Source organism: Gopherus evgoodei, chromosome 15, assembly GCF_007399415.2.
Source record: "Gopherus evgoodei ecotype Sinaloan lineage chromosome 15, rGopEvg1_v1.p, whole genome shotgun sequence".
Taxonomy (NCBI): Eukaryota; Metazoa; Chordata; order Testudines; family Testudinidae; genus Gopherus; species Gopherus evgoodei.
Window position 1 is genome coordinate 17116450 of NC_044336.1, and position 20201 is coordinate 17136650.

At 38.0% G+C, this 20201-nt stretch overlaps 1 protein-coding gene across 11 annotated transcripts in view; it reads right to left on the minus strand.

The window, feature by feature from the left end:
- Positions 1 to 20201, minus strand: part of SPAG9 (sperm associated antigen 9) — a 104389-nt gene that overhangs the window by 76998 nt on the left and 7190 nt on the right. For 10 of the 11 annotated variants that reach the window (XM_030534500.1, XM_030534498.1, XM_030534504.1 and 7 more), the window contains exon 2: positions 17595 to 17715. In XM_030534500.1, the coding sequence (XP_030390360.1) occupies positions 17595 to 17715 (121 nt within the window). Of the gene's footprint in view, positions 1 to 4933; positions 5014 to 17594; positions 17716 to 20201 lie in introns of those variants that run through there. The other variant, XM_030534512.1, reaches the window with a different exon arrangement.

The window sequence follows — 20201 nt, forward strand, 5'->3', positions numbered from 1 at the left end:
TTAAAACACAACTTAGAAAAATTTTTAGCCACCAGTGCAGTCTTAATTTACAAGATCAAAGATGATAGGGTTTTCTGGTTATGGCTTGTCTTCACATATGCTACAGCAGCACAGCTGCACTTCTGTAGCACGTTAGTGAAGAGACTAAAGTAGAACCACTACTGGGGCCCAGCTGTACTGATGTAGCACTGCTAGTGCAGATGCTCTACACTGATCAGCGAAAGCTCTCCCATTGGCATAATTATTCCACCTCCCTGAGCAGCGCTAGCTATGTCCCTCCTCCACTGACACAGTGCTGTCCACACTGGCGCGTAGGCTGGTATAACTTATGTTAGGTTAGGGGTTTATTACAGGAGTGGGTGGGTGAGATTCTGTGGCCTGTGTTGTGCAGGAAGTCAGACTAGATGATCATAATGGTCCCTTCTGACCTTAAAGTCTATGAGTCTATGTTGCTCGCAGGGTGGGTTTTTCATACCCGAGCAAATTAAGTTATATCGATGTAGCTCTGCAGGGTAGACCTGGCCTTAGACCAAGTTATCTTCAAGGTTATCGTATCCCGATACCACATTTCTCTTCCAATTGTTTATAAACCCAATGCTTTTTACACTACATTTTTAGTATAAAAAGTAGAATTCTGAACAGCCAGGGCTATGTTAGAATTAGCTCTCTCAGTTAAAATGTTGGTTGTTTTTTTGTTTGTTTTTAAATTTAAAAACCTTATGGTTACCTTTGAAAATGCAAATTATTTAAAAAAGGAGTACTTTAAATCTGCATACTATTGGTATGTCAAAGATATACCAAATTGATCAGCTGCTCCCCACAACTTAGAAATGGGTTAGAAGTAAAACAAGTATGTTTTCCGTCCCATTCTGAAAAGTAACAAAGTACTTTACCAGTACAGGATCATCTACAGCTCTCAGCAGGTAAAGCCAAGGTTACCCTTGGTTTTAACACTTTCAGCTCGTAACTCAACTGTAATTGGAATCCTCACATTAACAAAACACATAATTCTAATATTCAGTACAGTGTTAGGAAGGTTCTTAGAAAATCCTTTTTCCAACCAAAATGGTCTGTCATGGCCTTCTGCAGTGTTCACTCATGTCATTTTAATATAAGCTGTTACCTAAAAGTCTTGTTTTTCCCTTTCGTTCAGCTGCAGAGCTTTTTTCCCCCCTGCCATTACAAGTTTGTCAACTCTAACTTTCTGCTTGTGGAACATGCGAGAATATTACATTATGTATTCTTTTGATTTAGGCAAGTGCTCCATATTTTCTAGTTGAGGTTCTCTTCTTCCACTTGCCCGGTTTAAACCCCTCAAGATGATTTATAATACAGTTACCAATCTGTCTGCAGATATAGACTCAGTGTTATGTCAGTATCACAAGACCTATGCCAATATTTTCTTGCAATTTGTGCATTTCTACTATTGCCAGAGTGCTCGTCATTAATATTTCTCAATGAACCATTTTTTTAGTGCCCCACATTTTCCACATAGGATGTATTTTATATAGGTACTTTATATAGATACTAGTTTTAAAATGTTCAAATTGAATAGATTCAAAAGATGTAATCATAACTTACAACTGTTTGTGCATGTTGATCAACATTACTCTCTAATCTCATCTTGCTCTAAGAACATTAAGATATTTGACAAGACCTTTTGCACTCTAGCTATAAATACCAAACTGCTCAAAATTATATATTTTTATATATATATACACACACATATATATACACACACACACCCCTATAAACCAATCTTACAATACAGTAAAAAAATCTAATGCACATAATGGCAGGCTGAACAAGAACTCTAAGGTGAACTTAGCAGCAATTAAGGATGTATCCTTAAAATGTAAATATAGCAATAAATACATGAACATTAATTTTGAAAGGCTTGATATAGGATGCAAGATGCTTAGCTGTGCATTTCTAAAGAAATTATCAAGGGACTGTCGAGTAAAGCAGACGAGAAGAAACTAATTTGTCAGAGGCAATGTCCATTCTGAACACTCAGGGAGAGAAGATAAGTGCATTGAAGCTTTGGATAAGTAGCCAGAGAAACAACCGATTTTACTTGAAAAGCCAACTTCTGCCTACCCTATCAGACTATATGAACTATTATCTTCTAGTACAGCTGGACTACAACACATCAGTTTACAATCTAAGTTAACTATGCCTTGGCCAGATGAAAAGATACTATAAAAATATTTACAGCAAGCAAGGCTGGCTCACCTTAATTTTTCCTGTCACTAATACATTTGTAAAATCATCAGCTTTAGGACTTTTAAGAGGAAAGGTCTTATTGTCATTCCCTTTTGCCCTCACAGCCAAATTTCTCAGGTGCTCAAAAACTGCCTGTCTAAGCAAGCAGTTTGGAAATCAGGAAGTGCAAATAGCATTGCTAATTGGCTTCATGTTATGGGAGACCAGTTCCCTTCCTTCGAAACAGTTTCCAAGTACACTGAAATAGCATCAGGACCTAGATAATGCTAAATATTAATTGATGGCTTGGGTCTGAAATTTTGCTTCTCAGTGCTGGTGAGTAGATGATTATATTTACTGTAGTCACAGACGGAGATTAGCACAGAAAAACACACTGATACAAGTTTAAATCCTCTGACTTATGTCTTAACTAGTACTGGCTCATAATGATTTTCCAGAATTCACCAGAAGTGACCTAAACACATGCTACATTTAAATAACTATCACTTTACAGTTAAACCATGAGACTAATTCCCAACACTTCATTTTGATCACCACAGTCTACCTAAATGAAATCAGCAGTAAAATCTGCTTTCTACAATTTACTGTGGTTAACAGTTTAAGATCACTGATGCTGTCCTAGTGCTACCCCAAATTAGGCTATTTGCCTCCTTCATTGGGCCTATTCTAACAAGAATGGCAGCTCCATAATTAAAACTATGGGTGACAGTTTCACTAGATGCAGGCACTAAAGACCCAGGGTGCACACCCATATAGATTTATTTCATAACCATTCTACTTGTTGTGGGAACATTTTATTAGAGGAAGGCCCTGCAATGTGACCAAAATGTCTAACTGTGGTTCAGTCTAGTCTAAGCTCCTCAGAAGTTCTTTCCTCAGCAAGATGCCTACAACTGAATGTCTAGTCTCTTGCTCACGCAATTCATCCTGGGATTTGCTGGTCAAGCTTGTGACAGCCTTACACTCAACTTGATGGCCTTTTCCTGTCTTTCTGTCTGTAATGAAATAACTTTTGAATGCCACATCTGATCAATTACAGAATTTCATGGAAAGTTCTAGGCATCAATAGACAAAACCCTATTGATTTTGAAGAAAAACTGGAAACCAGAAGAGGAAAAAGTGAGACAGATGAAGCCCCTGCCAGCTTTTCATCATAGCCTCAAGCACCTCTGCAATTGTTTATAGATCAAAACAACCTGCACAACATTCCAACATAATGCTCTCACCTCATCTCAGTCCATCCTCCCAATAAAGTTTAACATGTTGACATCCTGAATGACTTTTCGCCCAAACAGAAAGAAAAAATGGAGAGGGGACAAATGACCATGTGCGCACAGTCCCTGGGGAGCAGGGGGAGAAGAGGGAGAATGGGAGCACACAGCCCTTGCCATGGAAAGAAAAACGGGCAAACCCTGGAATGAGGACAGGAGCCTGTCCATCTTTTAGCCAACACTGCAACATTTTTTTTAAAAAAGAAAAAAGTCTTTCATTATAGCAAGAATGATAACACCCACATTCCCATCTGAGACACAACTCACCCCCCGCCACAAACCAACAACCCGGTAAAAGAAGCCAACAGAAAGTATCAAGCAGAGATTTAAAACACCCTGTTTTGGCCCTTTCATTGAAATAAATACTTAAATTGCTGAAAACAAATCCATTCTGAATCTTCCTGCTAGCCAAATACAACTATTCAGATGAAGGGAGAGATCTAACCGTCAGCCTTATTTATAATTATATTCACATGTATTTTAAGAAGATGACTTGGCAAGATCATTATCTGCTGCCATTTAAGACAGGACAGGAGCATCAAGAATTGAGCAACTTTTGTCAGACTTAATCTGTACTAAATTTTGTGTCAGCTACCGAGAGTATCTAACCACAAACAGTCCTTTACTTCTATTGTTTAATATTCAGCACAGATTGAAGTCTAGTTTCTCAGATTTGCATATCACCAATCTCAATTTCAGAAAAAATTACAATTAGTGAAGTTAATTGAATGCCCTCGAAATTCATTATAGCCCAATTTGTCATAACACATTACAAGTTAAATATTGATTTTGCAATACTGCAGAGTAGATTCTAAAAGTTCAATCTTTCCAGGTACAATATACACCTACTAAAAACACCTTACCTGTTTCATTTAAATGGTGTTTTACACATTGAAAAATATTGTCCTGAACAGTGGAAGAATCCCCATTGATCAATTTAAGGAAGTAATTTTTTTAACTAATTTTGTTTGGACAATTCAATTTTTATACAGCGCTCTAAATCCTCAATCAAGTTCTGCATCTATACAAATATTAGTCAGCTTTGAATATAGTATGTAAACCAAGTTGTAAATATTCAAACAATCAGAACACTAGACTGAAAAGAAAATAGATTCCATTGGAAAAACAAAGTTTCCATGAAAGAAAATGTTCACTTTAACATATGCTCAAGATTCATCTGCAATCTGATATACAGCACAAAGTGAAACAATATCCAAAGATCTGAAATACCAGGACTCCATATAAAAACTTAAGCCTCCTTGATTAACTTATCCAGTTCATCTCAAACTGAACCAGTCAAGCCTCAAAACAGGAAATTAAGTATTAAGGGAAACTGAGGTGAAGCATTTGGAACTTCCACCTCCATCCTGAGAACAAGTATGAAGGATTAGGCAATAAAAGCTGCCTGTCCTGCCTGTTTAAAAATCAGATCTTACCTCCCAAGTTTGATGGCTTTTGCCAAGTTTGGAACACCCTCCATCTGTTTGTTGTCCTCTGCCTCAAACTGCTGATTAGCCTAAGGGGGAGAAAGAGAAACAGACCTGCTAGAAAGCCAAATCCAACTGATCAGATGCCTCCTTAAGAGGAATTATCAGCTCCTGCCGTGCAGGCAGAGCAAAGAGATCCCATTTATTAGTGGGCCTTACTTGCATGACACTTATGCCCATTCTGAAGGTTCTGCTTGGACAGTCTTCCTTCACCTGATTCCCTAACAACATGACTCACACCAACTTTAAAAGACGCAGAACACACCTTCTGTAATCTTTACTGACTATTTGTTAAACTGACCATCCCAACCTTGGCAGGGAAAAACTAAATTGATTCAACACAAGGGTTTAACTACAAAGAAATAAGAAAGCTAGACAGAATCTGAGGGTAAAACATACTGTTTAAGACAAAGTTCCTTGGCAAGAGTTTTAACACCTTCAAATAGTTCACATTTAATACTTGTTCTACACTGGAGTTAAAGTTTTTAAATTGACAATATGCTGATTTAGACTTCCAAGATTACAGAAATATTTGCTCTCGAGCAAACAGCAATGCGCATATATTCAGTTTTTTGCTTGCAGAATTCCATAAAATGAACAAGCAGTAAAGAGTCCTGTGGCACCTTACAGACTAACAGACGTATTGGAGCATGAGCTTTCGTGGGTGAATATCCACTTCATCGGATGCATACCCACGAAAGCTCATGCTCCAATACATCTATAAGGTGCCACAGGACTCTTTGCTGCTTTTACAGATCCAGACTAATACAGCTACCCTTATGATACATAAAATGAACAGATATCCATTACCTTTAGACTGTAATGTGTCCACTAACATTGCTTTAAGGCCCAATGAGTTCCCAATTTGATCAAGTGGAACTATCACTGAAAATCTTTAAACCTGACAAAAGTGAAATTTTTAAAATAAGTTGTCATCTAAAATCCATGTTATTTTCATTCAATGTTTATGTAACAGTAGCACTCTAGGATCCCCCCATGCCCAAGAACTGAAGCCCACTGAGCTAGACTCTAAAAACACAAGCAAAGACAATTTCTGCCAGAACAACTTGAATCTACCACATTGTTTAGCCAACCTACATACAAAAGTAATGGAGCATCCTGACAATGACTACAGGGTGAAAAAAAGGACAGAGTGAAGAATGGAATCACGATACAAAATGCTGCTGTTTCTAAAAGAGCTCAATACCAGGAGAACAGTGATGCTAAAACGACAGTGCATTAACTTTATAAAAGAAGCCAGGTTACCAACAATGACAAGCCATAATGTAAAATCCAGAAAGACATTTAAAATCTTACACACCCTTTGCTGTAAGTAACAACTACAGCAAGTGAAGTTTTTTGGATAAGCAAAATTTAGAAGGCAGTCTAAAATTTAACAAACTAGAGATCCTCAACAAATCTGTAGCTTATCAGGCCTGGGCAGTAGCTAAACTTTTTATTGTTAACTTTCCCCTGAGAAATACATCAGTGCTGATATTGGTCACGTAATGTTCATGACCAATACTGCTTAACTTTAAACATCCTGTTCCCTTCACCCCCTCCTATACACTCTTAGTTTTATTAATAGGCTTCACATGAGTAGAGTTTAAAGCACACTGATCCATTATGTTGTTCCCATTTTCTACTACATTTGTGTCTCCAGTTCTGTAACATGACTGACTCCTATGACAAGCTCTCTAACTGCAGCTCTGCTCCATCTAGTGGGCTATTGATTTCCACAGAATACAGAGGAAGAATCAATGCCAGCGGGTGCAGTAGGTCAACAACTATATTAAACAGGCCAGCCTGTTGTCTCAAATAAAGGATTGATATTGAAACAAAAAATAAGGTTTTTCTAGAAAACATTTTAAGTTGATAAAGTTATGCTATAAGACCGTGTCAGCTGGATCCTCATCTTTTTCTGGTGCTATATAAATAATTTTTTAATATAGGCTGAATGCCTTGCTCAAGTTCAAGTGAATAATATCCAGAGTTTGGCCATCTGATATCCAGTTTTGCAATTTATGTGAAGTTTGTAGGTGGTTTTCATTCATTTCTTAGGGATCAAACCACAAAGCCATTTCAGGTAGGCCCACCAGTACCAGACTTGGCAATAGTTCAAGAAAGTTGAATGGTATGGCACTAACTACCTCACTGCACTACGTGGTTGGTTCCTCCCAGGGAGGTTACACTGTCAAGACCAGGAGTCTCAAACATGCAGCCCACGAGGTTATTTTCTGCAGCCCATGAGCTCCTCGCGGCCCCCTCGCCCTCCCCCAGCATTTACCTAGAGCAGCTCCGGCCTGACACGTACCAGGCTCCTGCCCCCACAGTGCCTGAAGCAACAGCAACACACTCCTGTGCCCCTCCTCCCCCAGGTTCTGGGGAAGGGGCTGGAATAAGGGTAGGGAAGGGATGGGAAGAGGAGAGGCAGGGGTGGGGCCTCATGGAAGAGGTGGAGTGGGGGCGGGGCCAAGGGCAGCAGGGGGAGATGTCAGTAATGCAGCACTCAGGCCAATGTACAAGTCCTCATGTGGCCCTCATGGTCATTTCAGACCCCTGGTCAAGACAATGGATATGACAGGCAGGGAGAAAGTTGCCCTGTAACTATCTTTGACCCAATACTTTGCAAATAAGACTTCAGCTTCTATTGCTGCAATTCTAGACTGAAACTTAGTTTAAAAAAGAAATTGAAGTTAGTGCTCAACAACAATGTTCTGAAGACTCAAGTGTTTTGCAGTTATTTTGTTGCACAATGGAGTTTAATCAATTTTCTACAGAACTAGGCAATGCGATATTTGCTTCAAGAGGTTAGCGTTCTAAAGCAGCAGCACTTAGGGTTTAAGAATACTTGCATTCTAACAGGAAATTGTACCCTACAAAATCTAGGCTCTTAAATTCACATTTATGTATTAGCTGTAGAAAGTCTTCCGGTTCAAAAAGCAAGAGCTTTTAATACCACAATATACTATATGCATTCCTATTAATTTAACTGTTATGAACAATTAGCGAACAACGTTATTGTCTAAAATTCCAGTATTTAGTCATTTATTGGAGATCAAGGCCGCCTCAGTGTAAACATTAAATTAGAATTTAAATATGAAAATGTATCACTGGAAATATCACTTAAGCAAGTATGATTTGTAGTTTTTCCAAGAGTAAACCTCTGCGACCAGGCCAGGATCTTATGAGCAAGAGTTTAACTGCCTAATTATAGTTACAACAATGGATAAAGTGAATAATTCTATAAAATTTGCTTCCAGTATATGAAAGCATACGAGACAGTTAATGGTGGATAACTTAGATTAGACAGTATCTACCATCTCAAAACAGTAACACAGATCTAGGGTGGCTCAATTTGTCAAAGAAAACATGATTTGGGCCTTTCAGAGGATTTCAGAGACAGGTAATAAGTGATTTCTGCAGTAGACAATTATTAGGGCCAGATTTACATTCAGTCCCACAGGAACATTCCCATAATAGGTTTCTGAAACAAGAAGAATGATTATGACGCCATTCTGATTTGTGTATACAAAATCACAAAGTACAAAGGCAGGACATTTGTAAAAACCCAATTTATTTTCAGTATGTTAATGGTCTTATCTAACGCCAAAAAAAAAAGGCAGTCAAAAATTACTAAAGAGCGGGATTATAATATTTCTGTACTGTGCAATACTTCTATCTCAAAGCTTAAGTTTACACTGGAGATGCGTGTAAGAGTAAAGTTTAGCATAGAAGTACTTGATCACACAGAAAGTAATAACATCTTCAAAGAGTTACCTATCAGAAAAGCAGGAGCCTCTACTCATTTCACATGAAATGAAACAGTATCACATTCAAGAAAATTGCTATGTAATCAAAAGTGTGAAGGCAATTCCAGGCTAACACACTTAGTTTCAAGTTGACATCTTAATGACAAGAATCTTCCCGAATGCTCCAAAGCCTAGTAACAATTATGGTGCACCTTTATCTAAATATAACCTTCCTAAATAAATCAGAAAGACAATAGTCAGGGGCTAAATGGCTTCTTGAATTACACTCCTGCGCTCACATTAACATATACATGAATCCCTCAACGATTAGTAAATGAACATGCTCCAGTGCAGTTCTGAAAGGGCTGAGAGCTATTTTACCTGTCATTTCTCTTCACAGCCACGAGGTACTGTGGACCCAGAACTGAGAGTGGAGAGTGTCTCCTGTGCTCCCAATGCTCCCTGCTGGTGCCCAGAAAGTAGAAAGAAGTAGGAATACATAGCAGTGAGAAGCAAAGAGATGGAAAGGCTAAAGCAAGGGTAGGCAACCTATGGCACGCGTGCCGAAGGCAGCATGTGAGTTGATTTTCAGTGGCACTCACACTGCCAGGGTCCTGGCTACCAGTCTGGGGGGGGCGAGGGGGGGCAGCGCTCTGCATTTTAATTTCATTTTAAATGAAACTTGTCAAACATTTTAAAAACCTTATTTAATCTACATGCAACAATAGTTTAGTTATATATTATAGACTTAAAGAAAGAGACCTTCTAAAAACATTAAAATGTATTACTGGCATGCAAAACCTTAAATTAGAGTGAATAAATAAAGACTCGGCACAGCACTTCTGAAATGCTCCTGACCCCAGGGCTAGAGGGAAGAGGTGCAGAGGTGGAAAGGAGCAGGGAGAATGGAACATAACAAGGTAGGGACACTAGAGTCTTTAAACACTAGAGTGGACTCATCCATATAATACAAAAGAACCAAGAAGTCCCAACATTCCTCTGCTGTCAAGCAAATAACTGTGAAACCCACTGGCAGAAGATATGTCTCAGCCTCTTCTAGTGGCTGGTCTATACAGATAGTGACTGAGGGCTTGCCTACACTACCCACAGGATCGGTGAGCAGCGATCGATCCGGTGGGGGCCCATTTATTGTATCTAGTATAGACGTGATAAATCGACCACTGAGCACTTTTCTGTCGACTCCAGTACTACACCAGAAGGAGAAGCCTAAGCGGAGTAGATGGGAGAGTGTCAGCTGTCGACTTACCGTAAGTAGATCTAAGTACGTCGACTTCAGCTATGCTATTCATGTAGCTGAAGTTGAGTATCTTAGATCGACCATGCGCGGTAGTGTAGACAAGCCCTTAGTATTGCTGCCAGTTTCTCCACTGGATGAAGTTGTAGTCATCTGTGCTGTGGTCCCCTCTTCCAACCCATGAGGAAGTCAATACAGTTCTGCAAGATTTTTATTATGTTTGAGCATTGAGATTGAAAATTCAAGCATTCAGAAGTTATAATGTGCTAAAATTCAGATTCCTTTTGAAACCTTAACAATCCCCCCTAGTGCAGATGCGTTATGATACAGTCTGTACTTAGACGATCACATTTGATTGTCTGCAGGACTCTGCTTCATTTAGTGCACAGGATGGAGGGTGCTCAAGAAAATGAATCAGAGTTGTGGAGTAAATAAAGCAGTTGTCTCTATATCCTCTGCCCTATTTGCAGCAGACAGCGTATAGTAAATAAGGCTGATAACCACAACAATATCCTTTCCCTTCCTGTAGTTAAGGCAATTAAACGAATCCTAGAGAACAGGATTCTATCCCTGCTCTGCCACGGAGTTGCTACGTGATGCTGGGAATATTAAAATCAAATTACGTTTCTCAATTTTCAGATACACAACTTGAGGGACCTGAGATTTGCAGAAGAGCTGAGGATCACAACGTAGCCCAAGTTGATGGGAGCTGCATCTTGAACACGTGAAGTGCTGACAAAATGCTAAGTAGTCTGAAAAAGCTAAGTTCCAAGTATCTCAAGCTGGGCATTCAAAATTAGTTGTCTCTTATGATACTTTTACCTTGGTTTCTTTGTGTCTCAATTCCTCAGCTGCAGAATGGGAATATCAGCACAACCACACACCTTGCAGGAGTGTTGTGAAAATAATTTACTTAATATCTGTAAAGCATTCAGATACTATAGTGATCTCAGTAGAAAAGCCCATGAGGAACCTAAAAAAACCTGTATTCATTGCAGTATTTGGATGGTATGTGGTAAATAAAACATAGGGCCACACACTGTATGATAATTATCACATAACCAACCATTTGAAGTATGAACTGGATGAGGCAGGGATCGTGCGGAAAGCATTTTATATGATCATGTAATTAAATACATATACACAAGGGAAGAACCATTTCCTATTTTTTGACTGCTTGACTTTGCAACCTTTGCAATCTTAATGCTTTTAATGTACATTTTTAATATAATTTGATTGTAAAAGTCACAGAAATAAGTACAGAATCCATGATCCTATCCCCCTTTTATATGGTTACTCTGCAGATCTTAATCAAACCCATAGTACCTTGCCCAAACTATGGAAGGAATTAACTGCTGGAATAGAAACTAAGGAGTCCATGTTTTCAGACCTGTTCTCAGCCACCATTAAGATTTGCAGCTAAAATTTCAACCCTCATTTGAGCTTTTAAAAATTATTATACCATGCACACAACAGGATACATTCACACATCAAGCTTCCAAAATCTGCCAACACCCACTGATATTAAGGGCCAATAACAGTAATATTATATTATATCTTCAGTATACTCAGGTCATACCGTGTTGCCACCTCGGGCTCTCTGAAGAACAAGGCAAAGTCAGGTCTCAGTTTCCTTACTCTGTCTCAAATGTTCACTCCATGTCCTTTAGCAATGCTAGCATAACATCCAATAAGTAATTAAGTGTTACCAAATGATGCCACAGGATAAGCCCCTTTAAAAGCCCAAAAAGTTGAGGGAAGCAAGAGGAGAGAGAAAAGGAATGTAAACAAAAAAAATAAGCAGGTAGCAGTATCCAGGGAATTGAAAGGGGACATTATGTCCCATAGTTTGGTACCATAGGACAGACATCTAAATAGGTCTCTCTCAGCTAAAATGGGAAAGATGACACCACCACAGTACAATTAGACTACCTTACAAAATGACGTGTACATCAGCACGATTTTCACAATGCCAACCTCTCACGTCTTTTTTTTTTTTTACCACATAATCCATCTGTAATATGCTATTTGTCAGGCGTCAACTGAATTTTTGTCCCATTCCTCTTTTACACTCACTTGCCATTAATCATCTGTTGAATGTTTGCAATCTTGTTTTCAAATTCTCTATGCCAAGTTGGCCAATGATGTAGCATATGAAAAACTCATTAAAGTTTGATTGGTTCACTATTTAAGTATTCAAAAACCAGTGTTTCTAGCAAGATGTATACTTCCAAAATTTTAGAAAGGTTTGCTAGTCAAGTTTCTAATCCTTGAATTCTATGTTTCTGATAACTCATTCCAAAAGCAAAATGCAATTTTCTCCTAAAAACACCACTTATCAGTACTAAATTCCGCTTCTGGAACAAGCCTTTTTCCAAACAATTAACATGAATTAACTTCCAAATATGAACTAGCAAACTATTAACTGTTTTACATAGCAACTATTCTGATCAGAAATGGCACTGAAACAGAATGCCAAAGCTGCACTGCCTCCAATAGCCTTAACGTGCCTACTGCAATAGAGATGCCAAATCCGAACAAACAGCAGAGTCTTCACATTAAAAGGTAGTAAAGAAACCATACATAAACTGATTATAGCAGATACTAAACAGTATAAAAATGTGGCATTCTATGGTGTTACGTACTGTCATCATGTAACAAATCCATTTTGATTTAAAAAGACACTCCATAGTAAATGTAAGCAAGTCCATTTTAAAAAAAATAATGTTTGAGGGGTTTATAGAAATCCAGGTAATTCAGACTGAAGTTAGATATTGTATTTAATTCTCCAATTTTTCTAGGTTATTTTAAGGTTAAAAATCTTAAACACACATTAAATAGTATTAGTTTGGCAGATCACTTCCAAATGTGTGCTGAATTTCTACCAAACACCTCATATTTCTTGTCTTAAAGGTGAAACATGGAGCACTCAATTTAGACAACAAAAACTGAATCAGTGCTATAAGAGAAGCAAAAGTAGAACTAAATTTAAACCACCATTCCTGAGTATGCCACAACTACTGCCTAAAGTAGTCCAATATCGTATAAAGTTTAGTGAAATGGCCTGCTTTTAAAAGGTGCTGTAGACCTGCGACAACTTTAACAGGAACTGCACTTTTGAAAAAAGTCAGGCTATAATTTAGCATTAAGAGGCCAGACATGAAGCTAGCTTTTTCCATTAAGGCAACCATTTCCTCATGTAACTGCACAAAAAGGAACACATGGAGTGATCTACCAAACTAAATGCTAGACCACCACAGTTTTTAGGTAGATGGTAACAGGCGAGGAGTTAGAGTCCTGAGGTGAGCCTCTTCAGTAATACGCAGCTTCTGACAGAGGACATCAGAAAAAAATGCTCTGGCAGGCTTATACATACACCCTGTGCTGTTACAATTTCACTGCTTTAATATTCAAGCCAGCTAGATCAAAGCTACCTCGAGTATGCCTACACATGACAGTCATACCTCTGCTTGCAGTGCAGACATACCCAAAAGGAGACCTAATCCCTCCAAGAAACTAGAAAAGGAAGATAGGTTTTGGATGAGCTGAGAGAGGCTGATCAGAATGTGCCAGACATTCGGAGACAGGAGAAGGCTAAAAGCCATGAATGCTTTTTCTCCCAAGTAAGAGATGGAGAATAAGCCAAACTCACTTGAGCTATGGCTAGAAAGGTAAGTTTAAGTAAGGAAATATGAGTGTGGGTCTGTATTCTAAATCCACTCCTCTGTTGCAAACCTTTTGGGCAAAAATAAATCATGCTTTGTTTTCAAGAAGCTTTTTCTGTCTCCCTACAAGCATATGCTGTCACAGGCTCCCAAAAGGAAACTCTTGCAGGGACCAGCCCTCGTTGGATCTGCTGATTTAGTCAAGGTTGTTACTCAAGGGTTGTAATCTAGAGACCCAGATAGAGAGTGGCTGGATTGCAGGATCTTACTGCAGAGAAGTGGAGGCATGGGCGTAGCATTTTAAAGAGACCCACTCAGGGGACTGAAAGAGGGTCTCAATGGGGGCAGCCTATCCAGGCTCCGTGACATTGAGTTTACTTTGTCAATTCCTATAAGAGTCTCTCTGTTTGAGCATATCATATACAGTATCTGAGGCACGTACTCCTGCACAATACACTCTGCAAAGATCTGCCCATAATATTCTAATCTGCCGAGGAGCAGGGTCTTTGTTTAATCAAACACCATATAACTCTTGTATTCAATTTAAGAAAAAACAGTTAAGATGATCTGTATCACCCTCCTTTTACATACTTCAGAGCACATTACCTAGCTCTTCAATCTCTACCCTTGCCATAGATGCATGCATGTCACTAAAAAAAAAAAGCACAAGTGTCTTCCTGTTATTTAGGTGAGAGAGGAGGACAAGAGCTACATATTACTCATGAAGAAAAGACAGCTACACATTACTCATTAGTATTACAGAGAAATCATCCACCATGAAAGAAAGAAAGCTGGCTGAGGAGAAGGAACAAAAGGAGACAGGAAGGAGATGGTGCAAAAAGTGTGTTTTGATAAGTAGCATCATGCTTAAAAGGGTGGAAATTGAGAACCAGTGCCAGGTAACAGCATCTGGACTGGCAAGGCTGTGTTGCAGCCCAGCATGGAGATGGAGATGGATATCACTACCTTTAATGTAACATTTTTCATCAACAGTTTAAGCAAATTTTAAAGCATTGCACATCTTGATTTTGTTAAGTTACCATTAAAAGAATATTCACATTAATAAATTTGTCGAACATTTCTATACCTATGCTATGAACACCACTAGATTAAAACATATAATCTAGGGACATTTAACAGTAGACTAGACAAAACACTAATCAATTAAAAATCAATCAATCAATCTATAACCAAATACTGTAGATCCTTCATCTTCAACTTATGATTTGTGGAGAGAGGTTTGTTTTTGTTTTTGTTTTTAAAAACCTTCTACAATTCAGTTAGCTAAAATAAACTAATTTCACTTCAATTTTCATATAGTCCACAATATCTTTGTCAGAAATAATGCAGCAAAAACATAACCCAAAATATATTTAAATTATTTTTTCTTCAAGTTTTCAAAAAGACACTTAAATTTGCACAAGTTAATTTTGGGGCTAAGTTATCAGAAAGTATCCCTATAAGATGAAAGAGTTCTATTTAAAAACTAGTTTTCTGTAAATAGTTGGTCCCCCACTTAGGACAAAAAAGTATTTGAGCAATTCCTCATTTCTCATAAAACAGGCTAATCAACATTAGAGGTGAAGTTGCTCTCACTTCTAAAACCTAAGCTGACATTTCACTTAAAAGTAAACTTATTCTCACATTACTGATTTTAGCACAACAGCTATTTTCCTACTCCAACAATATACCACAACGAAATTACATCTTTAAGGTAATTTTACATAGTAGAGTAAATTAGTGTAGAACAAAATATCTCTGCCTCCAGCAGAATTAATTAGACTAAGGAGGAAGCTTCATTAGTGGACCTGTATTGGAAGAATGTATATCTGAAAGTTAGTCAACTGACTAAAAGTTTGCATTCAGTACTTCAACAACTACTCGCAAACAGCATACAATTTTTTTATCTTCATGCAATTGAAGCATCTTTAAAATAACCCAAAATATTACACTTTAAAAAAAACCAATAGGTTGAAATAGCTATTTCCTAGAAAGACAATGGTCTCAGCAGCTCCACATGTTTCAGCAGCCCCTTTTTTTAATCAATACTGAATCTTGTAGAAGCCATGGACACACCACATTTACCTGTCTGGATGCTGCAGAAATATAGAACACCCTTCCACAAAGCATTACTTTGTCAGGCTGCTAACATACCAGTATTCCAAGGTTTATAATGGTGGTAATAAAAATATTTTCTGTTCATGCCTGGCCCAGCAAACTGGACAAAAAGATAGATAACATTAGGGCATCCACACTTATTGCTAACCTACTGAGGACTGTTCTGGTTGATTTCCTAAAGTCTGAAAGGTAGATGGACACATCTAAAATGCCAACAACTTCCAAACAGCTGCCTGTCAAATCCTTACAAGAGATTCCTGCTCAAGCCTGGACAAGAGGAGAAAAGTAAACCAGAGAGGATTAGGAGTAGTAATTAGAAATGGAAGTGAGGAACTACAGATGGCCATTTTATGATGAGAGTGAACAGAAAAGTGGTGTTAATAAGAGGTCCAATACATCTCTAGGCAAAATGAAAGTCATCAGGACTGCCACAAAGAAATAAAATGAGATATTACTCTAGAAAAAATATGGAGTCTCATTCATCTCCTGTTTGTGATTTCAGTGAGTTTCTGACTCTCACATTTCTAGGTTCCCGTGATTTGTACTTAAGGTATTTTCTCCTCTAATATAATCATCTTGGGTCCTGTTACCATACATAACCTTTTGCCCTGGGCTCTGAAGCAGGTCTGTCTAGAATTTATTCTAACCTTTCAACAGGCCACAGTCTACGGCCCAGCACCAAACACCCTGAAAGGTCTTTGTATCTAGAGCCTGGAACAGTGGAAATGATCTCTCAGCAGACAATTGACATTCTCAAACATTGAAGTTGAAGCAGGAGATTCCAATAAAGAGCAAAGATGGGGGTAAATGTTCAGATTAAACTTTTTTTGCCAAAAATTGAAGATTTAGGTCAACCAATCCAACCGTTTCAGTTCAAGAAAGTCAGCATGTTTCACTGATATTTTCTAAACAAAGTGTTATGACCTTTCATTTCAAATCTTACTTCAAGTTTATTAAATTATAAAAAATATAAAATCTGAAAACATTAAAATGTTTCATTTTAGGTCAAATGGAACATTTAATTTACCGAAATGAATGTCTGACTTTTGTCAAAAAATTCTCAAGTATTTCATTTCATATCAAAACAAAAACCTTGATTTTTCAGTTTGGTCAAACAAAAAAAACAATTGGTTATTTACGCATACCTCGCACACTAAGAGTCCTCTTAAAAGCAGCAAAGTGGAAGGAGTCAGTAATCAACATCAACGTACAGACTGGATCGCGTAACACTTCTTGCACACTAAGGCATGTCTACACTATCCCTTAGGTCAGTATAGTTTATGTCAGTAGGGATGTGAATAAGCCACCACCAAGCGACATAAGTTATGTCAACCTAAGCGCCGGTGTGGACGGTGTTATGTCAGTGGGAGCACTACTGCCACCGCTCATTGAGGATGGATTAATTAAGTCGATGGGAGAGCTCTCTCCTGTTGGCTTAGGGCTACACTAGAGAGCTTACAGTAGCACAGCTGCACCAATACAGCTACACACCTGTAAGCTCTTTAGTATAGTGATAGCTTAAGACTTATACCCTGACCTAAAAAGAGTTCTGTAAAATGAAGATAGTGTTGTGTCCTAGAGTATAGGATGATAAAGGAATCATCAAAATAAAATGTGTCGGCATCTAAACTTCTATCCTACTCAGAGGTGGAACAACATTAAAGCTAGTTTAAGTGCATGTGTCAAGAGGGGTGGAACAGGCATCAGAAAAAGATCTGTCATGTATCACTATTGTAGGTTAAATCAGAGTGAAATTTAACATCATCCTGAAGTCATAATGTAATCAAAGTGCAGTTACAACATAAGCCATTTCTACTTACTTTGATCAGCATAATTTTTTGCTTTCAGTTCAAGCTGTCGTGTTTGAGATTCTAATGATTCCACTCGGGTCTGTAAGTCCTTTTTTTCTTGTTCTTGAGAATCTTCAAATTCAATGAATTTCTGACAGACGAAAAAAACAAATAAAATATTCACTAGTGTGGTTAGACACCGAGCAGCAAGGTTAGGATTTTTATAAGAAGCCAGAGTTAGTCCCCTAAAACTCAAAAATTCAAAGGAAGTGGGTAGCTAACTCCCTCAGGACCTTTTGAAAATCCTAACTTAAATTTTATTAAGAGGAATATATAGTAGTTTACTTTATTATAAAAGTATTTTATTAGTTAATTATTTTTCCTGAAACACTAAGCTGCAGAACTTCAAACATTTTAGGTACTGAACAGTAGTTCTCACTAGCGTGCCCACTTTTCAAAGTCTTAAAGCACTTAAATTAGGGTGACCAAGTCTACAAGTTTGACTTCTCCACTTCCTCTTACCTTTTACATGTAACTATGGACATTATTCCTTCTACTCCAACAAAATGGTTTTTTTGCTTTTAAAGATGTAAACCCTATTACCTGCCTGCCTCTGAATCTCTTGTCCTGCCCATACACCAGAAGAGGTGTGAGGGGCTTCATGTGACTTCTAAGGCAAGGTTTTCCTTCCCAGCTCCTACTGTGGTACAAGCAATAAAGCTCTGACACATGACAGTGCTCCGCCTTCTTTAACTATTAAGCATTCTGTGTTACTCTGAGATCAGTACTGAGTCAACACCCATTCTGGATTTACATGAAGTGTAGAAAATTGATCCTATTCTCTTAAGTAGAATAAATTCTTCATAAGCCAACCTGTTTTACAAAGAGTAAAATATGAAGTATTGGAAACAGTACCTATTTGTTGTACAGGCTACAGAAGAGCTAACATGAAACAAGTTTTGAAGACGTGCTAAAGAAAGGTGACTAATTCTACTATCAACAGCTTAATCATCAGCCAGACAACTAGTCCTCAAGTTGTAACATCTATTTATGATCCTATAAAGCTACAGTCATGATCCTAGAACGGTTTCATTTCCATAAACTATTTTCAATAGATTGACTTTCACTCCTGAATGTAGAAAGCAGCTCGTGGGAATAAAAAAGTTTGCATTTCACAGGAAAATGTTGTGTAGTCAAGAATTTATAAACAGAAGTGAATCTATGAACCACACTTGAACAACAAGTTTCAGAGTAGCAGCCATGTTAGTCTGTATCAGCAAAAACAATGAGGAGTCAGGCAACTCCCATCTTTTCACGTGGTATAATATACATTCTGCTTACTGTATTTTTCACTCCATGCATCTGATGAAGTGGGCTTTAGCCCACAAAAGCTTATGCCCAAATAAATTTGTTAGTCTCTAAGGTGCCACAAGGACTCCTCGTTTTTACTTGAATAACATTTACAGTTTACGTTTATAGTCAATACACAGCATGCCATTTACCTTATGTAGCATTCCAGTATTCATTTTTGGAGCATTTTGTCCAAATTAACTTCCTTTGATCACTTGGCCAATAAGGTGTAATCATAAAACTTTAAAGCAGTGCCAAGCAGACTAAGATAACTTAGTCCTTGACAACCACTCTGGCCCTTTCTAACCATAGATACTTGCTTAATAGCTGTGTGTGTTCATACTTTGTGCTGGAAGGCATCTCAAAATCCTTTGAATACAAGTGGAAGTGGGAAGGAGGGGAAAAACAGGAAGTGTGTGTTAAGGAACAATGCCAGCAGCACTGCTGCCATCCAGTTAAAATTACACCCAGGAATCAATTTTTTAATACTTGCCTCGCCATCTGATAGTTATTACTATTCAGTAGCCTATGAGAAGTTCATGATCTGAGTCCAATTCCTATATGGGCCTTATGCAAAATCAATTTGTACTAGCAGCTGAAATCTCATGCTGTCATACAGGTGTGGTGGCTGGGCCACGTAATCCGCTATCTGTGTTGTCTCCCTCATACAATGATTAAAAATGGCAAAGGGTACATATGCCTATTCAACTTACATACAAATCTTATTAATACTGCGTGGGGCAGTTTTAACATGCATAGCAAAGCTTTAAATTGGGAGTTAAAGACATGAAAGCTAAAAGTGTCTAATGAGAGTTAAAATTCTAGATCAGTTATTTCAGGTAACGTTACTCTTCGCTGTTCAAGCAAAAGAGTGCACGAGTAATTTAAGTACAGTTGTACAGTAATGGTATTATATGCAAGCTGTGGGAGCAATGTAATGAACCAAGTTGTAGTAGTTCCAATATCAGAAGTGTCCAACAATCAATGCTTTATTGTAGCTACACTGTACATAACACTTAAATTTCTAGCTAACTTGTTTTGATTCTTTCAGGGATGGCTGGAAAGTAATAATAAAGTAGTCCAGTTACTAGCTTCACTTCATAGTAACTAATACAATGTATTATCCCATATGCTAGTATTCAGCATATATAATAATGAAGATATCAGACTATAACCTAAGCCAGAAAGCTAAAACAGTGTTATAGAAAGGGTGCAGCCTTATCTTGTGAAATTGTCCCCGCTCATCCCATGACTGATGTGTGGAAGTGATATCAGGAGGAGGAAGTA